Genomic DNA, 7396 nt, shown 5'->3' with positions numbered 1-7396 from the left:
GAGGCATTTTAGTTATTTTGATTTTAAGATGTATCTCTGTCTCAGGTTGCTTGTTATCTTAGGCAGATGGTAGAAAGGGCAAGGCTTTTTAATAATTATTAATAATAATAATTGCAGATAATACCAAAGCGACCTTTCTAGGTAAGTCGAGCATAAACTACTGTCATTGACTCGAGAGCTACAGATCAGCATGAATCCTGTTGTCATCGTGGTGATTGCAACACGGAGGCGGCAATCAGGACGCCTCCAAAGATCTCAGTTGACAGTTTGGGTTCTGTTGATCTGCGGTTAACCTACTGCTGCTCATTAACCAGCTGTGACTAGAATGAGGCCGGTGTTTTTCTACCAGCCTGGTCTTCAGCATTAAGAGACACCCCAAACAACTACCAAATGTCTCAGATTTATAAGAAGGGGTGCAGAGAGGTGACCCAGGATTCACAGGCCACTTAGCCTAACATCTGTCCCAGGTAAATTAGTAGGAACTGTCATTTAAAAAGAGAATTATTAAGCACATGGTGGGAAAATTAACACGGCTTCTGCAGAGGAAACGCCTGCCTCACAAAACGTTTGGAGTTCTTTGGGCGAGCTAACAAGCACATGGATAAGGGTAGACACATTATGTACTTCCAGAAGGCTTTTGACGAAGGTACTTCACAGACGACTCCTGAGTAAGCTTAGCACAGAGTACGAATAAACTGACAGTTTTCACAAGGGGAGGAAGTGAGCTGGCAGGAGTCCACAGGGATGGGTACTGGGACCGGAGCTACTTCATTTGTTGGTAAATGCTTTCAAACTGTGGGTGAGCGGGGCAGTGGCCAAGTTTGCAGATAATACCAAATTATTCGGGACGGTGAAAGCCAAGATGAAGAGCCCCAGGGGGGATCTATTAAGAGTGAGTGAGCCGACCCTGGCCCTGGATAGCCCAGCCAAGTCCGATCTCGTCAGACCTCGGAAGCTGAGCAGGGTCAGCTCTGGCAAAGTACTTGGATGGGAGACCTCCAAGGAATACCAGGGCCCAGGAGGCAGAGGCAGGCTGTCAAGCCACTTCTCTGAATGTCCTCCATGCCCCAGTAGGAGGCGCCAGAGGCCGCCATGACTTCCAGGCACGGGCGCACATAGAAGCACACACACACAAAAATGCAAAAAATACAAAAAAAAAATAATGAGTGAGCTAGTGACAATACGGCAAATGAAGTCCAATATCGATAAGAGTTTTATAAAATGAAGTGTAGGATGGAGAAAACAGAGCTTCATCTCTTTCTCCCATAGCCCTAGAAGTCCGGGGTGTCTAACGAAACTGACAGGCAATAGGCACTCAGGACAAACAAAGGGAAATGCTTCATTACTTAAAAGGGAGCTCGGACAAATTCGTGGAGGAAAGAACCATCCATGCCTGCTAGACATAGTGACTAAAGGAAGCCTTTTGTTACCGAGGCAATAAAATTCTGACTCCCGGTGCCAGAAGGCAGCGACAGGGGAAAGCCTTGGCATCTGTGGCCTGTTTGTCGGCCGCTGAATAGAACAGGATGATGGACTAGATGGACCCCTGATCTGATGCAGCAAGGCCGCTCTCGTGTTCTTAGAATGGGCAGCTTCATGCTGGTGACATTTATCCACACACCCACTCAAGGCCAGCTCCTTTATTTGTTCAGAAAACAGAGTACAAAAGTGCTTGCATAGAAAAGGCAGCGATCCTGCTCGGGGTCTGACATCAACTACTGCAGGAGGAGGAAGGGGTGAATGGAGGATCGGCAGGAAGATGTGCAGCCCCAACTTCAGGGAAGGGGGACACTGCTAATACTTTCCCCTTCTGCTCCCAAGAGCGGAGAACTAAGGCAGCGGTGTGTGTGTGTGTGTGGGGGAAGCACAACGGAAGACCTGTGGGATCAGGCAGCTGAAGGCCTTGCACCTGGCTAGCTGGTTTTTCTTCGCTACAAGATAAAAGAGCAGAAGAAAACGAAAGGAACTCAAAGGAGTAGGGAGGCGGAAACGCAAGGACCCTGCCGTGGCCCTGAGTACTTCTGCTGCCTGCTCGCGGGAGACTGCCGGCTGAACCAGGGAATTCAGAACACGGATTCCACATCGCCCATCTCCACGCAGACAGTCTTCAGCTGGGAGTAATACCCGATCGCTGCTTCGCCGTTCTCTCGGCCAAACCCTGCAGAAAAAGAGAGAGCCTTGAGGGGACTGACTATTTGGTCGTCTCCGGGAATGGCTCTGGAAGGCATGTCTCGATGTAACGCAGAGTGGGGCACGGAGTTCTGAAGCCGGCCGTAAAGAATGAGAAGCAGGGTCCCCAACGTGGTGCCTGTGGGTGCCATGCCACCCGCCAACGCCTCTTCTGGCGCCCGCCAAGTGGTTTTGAAGAAGTGGGTGGGGCCGGGTGGGGCTCTTCCCAGCAAGGCTTCTGATTGACCACTGGAGATTTTTGGAAAATGTCGCTTGGGCAGCAGCTGCCACCACAGCACAAAGATCTGCACTGTGTGACTAAAGTTAAGCTGTGGCCTCCTGCAGCAGCCATTTTGTGGCAACCATTTTGTTGCTGTGTCCACCATGCCGTGTCAGAATTCCAAATGTGTCCGCAGGGTCCAAAAGACCGCAGACCCCTGATGCAAGGGATAACAAAGTCAGTCTTTGGAAGGGCAGGGCTTTTTTGGCAGAAGGGTGTACAGAGAAGCTCCTAAGATGCCTGGGATGCTCCTCGCGGGGATGACTCTGGTTTCCCGTCTTCCAAATGCAGATGTGCTCACTTCTGAATCAAGTGCCCCTGCTCAGGGAAGGCAGGTGGATTTATAATACCTGGGGTGTAAACGAAGCAGCTCTGTAACCGGCCGGCCTCTGCTACCAGGTGTCAGTGTGGTTTTCCCTGAACCTGACTTCCGTACATCTGAATAAAGCATAGTGCCTTCACTTTCACCATGATCCCGATTGCTCCAGTTCTCTCTGCATCCAATCTAACAACTATTTGTCATACCTAATCTCCACCCACCCTTGGACGAGTTCATTCCAAATCCCACTCTGCAGGTATTTCAACCAAAGTGGTATTATTTTACTTATATATTTATCCCACTGTGCGGCCAGAACTTGGCTCCAAAACTGGTTTATGGCAATTCACCACTAATGCGCAATCTCAGAAGGGGCTGGTGTTCCCACCCTCTTGGCCAGTTTCTGCACGGAGGGGCTGAGATTCAGCAGACAGAACGGGGCTGTGCAAAGAGTGGGCTGAGTCGGTCACCTGACATCTTGTAGCCTCCAAAAGGCAGCTCCACGGGGCTGATGTTGTAGTTGTTGATGAAACACATCCCGGCCTGCAGACCCGCCACGACCCTGTGAGCCCGCTGGATGTCCCTGGGGAGCAAAGAGGTGGGTGGCGGGTTAAGTGCAACCTTCTGATCCCCAGCAACACCCCCCCCTCCTGAAACATCCCCCTAGACTTCATTTCCTGTAAGGCATGGCAAAAAAATTACTTATTCACTGCCTTTCTCCCCACTGTGGATCCAACGTAGTTTACATCGTCCTCTCCCTCGTTTTACCCTCACCACAGCCCTGTGAGGTTAGGTTAGGTTAAGGATGCGGCTGCTAATGTGGTATATGATAACAGCAGCAAGAATAGTGTATGCCCAAAATTGGAAACTGGACAGAATCCCAGGGGTAGAAGAATGGATTAAAAAACTGCTTTTTATGGCAGAAATGGACAAGATGACAAGAAAACTGAAAGGTTTGGAGGCGGAAGAATTTTTTCCGGACTGGAAGGATTTTAAGGATGATTTAGAGAAGAATTGGGATGTGAAGGACCATCTGATTTGCTTTGAAAATTATTAAGTGGATGTAAAAGACGAAAGAAATGGACTTATAATGATAATTATGTGAACATTTGCTACCTATGGTTATGTGATAAAAGATTAGAAACATGTTAGAGTTTAAGATTTGAGCTGGTGGTGGGAACGCTGTTGGAAGCCTAGGAAAGGGGGGGCGGGGAGTAAGAAGAAAAGGATATATATTGAAGTTGATATAATGTGAATGTGTATTATCCTAATAAAAGTTGTTTTTTTTAAAAAAAAAGTTAAGGGTGCGGCTGGCCCAAGGTCACCCAGTGAGCCTCCATGGCAAAGGGGGGGATTCAGATCTGGGTCTCCCAGATCCTAGGCTGATGCTCTAACCACTACGCCACACTGGCTCCCCTGCACCAAATTCTGCAAGGCACACCTGCCACCTTCGAGGAGGCGCCAGCAGATCAGGACAGCTCCCAGTTCTAGTCTGCAAAAGCAACTGGAGCGCAGGATGCATCTCTCTGTGTCTCGGGCTGATTTCCCGTTTCCCAGCTACCAGCTGTTATACACACCACACTGGCGGAACACGCAGACCCCGCTGTCTGTCCGGTCTGGCCCTGGACGTGCCTCCCGCTCCCCCCTTTCCCCCTGAAACCAGCTCCTCTTTTTTTTTGTCGGTGGTACCTGGTAAAGACGCCCCCCGCCAGGCCAAAACGGGTGCTGTTGGCTCTCTCCAGGGCCTCCTCCTCCGAATCAAAGGGCAGAATGGACATGACGGGCCCAAAAATCTCCTCCTTGACACAGGTCATGTTGTCCTCGCAGTTTCCTGGGAGCAACACAGGGAAGTGACTCACTGGCTACGCAACATCCGGTGAGGCAGACAGCCAACCTTCTCCCCAGCCATACAGTGGGCGGGCACTTAGATCTGCCCGATTAAAAGCCCCAACTGCTGCCCAAGGTAAAGAATTGGCCACTGAACAAGCACCCCGGTCCTGTGTGCGTTTGCTGGGAAGGAAGTCTCACTCGGTTTGATGGGACTGATTTGGAAGTAAGCTTGCACAGGTTTGCTGTGGATTCTGCAGGAATTATGACGAAACCCTCTTAAGAGACAAGGTGTGTGATCAGGACAGAGCCTGTCTGCCGGACTTGGCCCTCTCCAAAACAGTCCCATCACATGCAGTGTAAAGGTTTGCTCAAACTAGAGCTTCCTGAGCATCAAAAATGCATGTGCCACAAGCAATGTACCCTCTAAGCTATGGAGTCTTGTGAGCAAAAATTCTACTTTGTCAGAGCTACTGGCATTAAAGTTGTGAGCGAGAGATTTGGCTACTGCATAAATCAGTTTGCTCTGGAGCCATCCTTCCTGAGCTGAGACAAAAAATGTGTGAGCCGGAGGCTAAAAAACTGTGAGCTAGTTCACACAAACTCAGCTTAGAGGGAACACTGGCCACAAGGAGGAATTTGGGCCCTGGCATACGGCGACTCCACACGGGTCTGTCTTTAGGGAAGTATTCAAATACGCAACCCACTCCCTGAAATCTGAAGTTACTTTCCTGAACATGCAGTTTGCCTTAGAAGCAGGGGCATCCTGGGAAATATTTCCCTCCCTCTCAGCCTCAGGAATGAAGAGAAAGGAAGCCAATTTCTTCCACTAGATAAACGGGCTCCCGTCTTCCTTTCTAAGACTGAGAAACGACACTGCCTTCCCAGCAGCATCTGCACAAGCTGAGCATTGCCTATATATCAGGTAGTCTTCACACCCTCCCCTCCACCCCGCAGCAAAGCACAGCCAGAGCTTTGACAAGTTAAAGGGGCCAGCTGAACAGCATACCTAGGATGCAGGGAGACATGTAAAAGCCATTTTGCAGCTTGGGGTCATCCGGTACATACGGCTCCCCTCCGCACAGCACCTCCGCACCCTGACAATGAAACAACGGGAGGAGAAGCACCAGGAGAGTCATGCTAGCATGAGAACCATCAGCCGATGGACAGACTCTATGGGAATCACCGGGGGGGACAAAATGTGAACTGGCCTCACCCAGGACATCCCCCGAGGGACAGTGGCTGCTGGCCCCATCGCAACCAATGGTGATGGAGCAGGCTGAGACTTTTCCCAGGTGTGAAGCATTCTGTGGATACTGCAGGGCCATGGCAGGGTTGCTAACCCCTGGGTAGAGCCAGGAGGTCTCCCAGAATTACAGCTGGTCTCCAGACAACAGAGATCAGTTCCCCTGGAGACAAATGTCTGCTATGAAGGGCACACTCTGTGGCATTTATATACTGCTGAAGTCTACGCCCCCCCCCCAAAGCTCACTCTCCCCAGGCTCCACCCCTAACATCTCCAGGAATTTCCAAACCCAGAGATGGCAACCCTAAGCCACAGATTTCTATGACCATACCCTGTTCTTCAGTACGGGCTGAACTAGACATCTGGAACTACAAGTGTTCTACTTGATAGGTAACAGCTCTGTGGGAGCCCAATCAGATCAAAACCCATGGTTGCAAAGGGTATGTTGTATGAACCCTTCCCTACCTGAAACGGCCTCATGGGGCGGTTTGCCTTGTTTGGGCAAATGTACAAGCATTTTGTGAGTGGCGTGCACATTGACACGACAAACAGCAGTGGACCATTTCAAGTCAGGAAAATGGGTGTGGTTGAAGGGTTCTATCTGAATCGGGCCCCGACACAGGTGTTTATGAAGAGAAGAACTCGGAAGACCTGAACGTGCAACTCCCAACGTCTTACTGGATTTCCTGTTTTTTGGATCTTCATTCCCTGGGCAGAAGTTTACAATCTGGAGCCCAGCCTACAGCTCCTTTGCACAGACTCCCAAATTGCCCTGCACACGTCAAGCAGTCTTATAGTGAATCAGACCACTGGTTCATCAAGGTCAGTATTGTCTACTCAGACTGGCAGCTGCTCTCCAGGGTCTCAGGCAAAGAGGTCTGCCCTTTTAAACTGGAGATGCCAGGGATTGAACCTGGGACCTGCTGCATGCCAAATACATGTTAAGCCACTGTGCCATGGCCCCTCCCACTAGAGGGAAACAAAAGCAGGAGAGCAGTGAGACCAAGTATCTATACACAGTGGCTCGGGGGGAAAGTGTGATATCTCCCCCCCCCCATGAACATTTGTTGATTTTGGACCCTATTTCCCTGACTCATAGAATGGAGCATGGAAATCTTGGTGTTTTACACACCTTGAGAGATTCTTAATAACCAGTCGGTTTCTAGACCCCTTTCCCAGACTGGCCTCCGTAGGGTTTCCTTCTGCTCCACAGCGGCACTCACGGCTGAGAAGAGCCAGCCCGAGCACGAGGCCAGCAAGCGGCAGCCCCTGACACTGTGCCAAGTGAACTTTAAATGAAGCTTGAAAGGGATTATTCAGGCAAAGTACACTTCAGGGGCAAAGTTGCTGCACCGGGTGTGGCACGCCACCTCTGAACCCAAGGGCTGGTCCTGACACTCGGCATGCTGCAGTGGAGGGCCCTTGAGAAGAGCACAGGAGGCAGGCTCAGAAGTGGTGGGATTGGCAATGGGTCAGCTGGCAGCGTCCCGCCACCTGAACTTCGTCCTTTGCTAATCACTCCTCCCTTCCACAAAGCGTCTCTGGCACCGCAGCACAA

At 50.5% G+C, this 7396-nt stretch overlaps 1 protein-coding gene across 1 annotated transcript in view; it reads right to left on the bottom strand.

Moving 5' to 3' along the window:
• Positions 1 to 1337: 1337 nt before the first annotated feature.
• Positions 1338 to 7396, bottom strand: part of ALDH9A1 (aldehyde dehydrogenase 9 family member A1) — a 32116-nt gene continuing 26057 nt past the window's right edge. The window contains exons 9-12 of the mRNA XM_015421025.1: positions 5602 to 5689; positions 4455 to 4596; positions 3236 to 3348; positions 1338 to 2158 (exon numbers count right to left, since the gene is read on the bottom strand). Of these exons, the coding sequence (XP_015276511.1) occupies positions 2064 to 2158; positions 3236 to 3348; positions 4455 to 4596; positions 5602 to 5689 (438 nt within the window). The 3' untranslated portion in view covers positions 1338 to 2063. The remainder of the gene's footprint in view (positions 2159 to 3235; positions 3349 to 4454; positions 4597 to 5601; positions 5690 to 7396) is intronic.

This window comes from Gekko japonicus, unplaced genomic scaffold, assembly GCF_001447785.1.
Source record: "Gekko japonicus isolate JY-2015 unplaced genomic scaffold, Gekko_japonicus_V1.1 scaffold4114, whole genome shotgun sequence".
Taxonomy (NCBI): domain Eukaryota; kingdom Metazoa; phylum Chordata; class Lepidosauria; order Squamata; family Gekkonidae; genus Gekko; species Gekko japonicus.
This window is presented reverse-complemented; position numbering and strand designations above follow the sequence as displayed.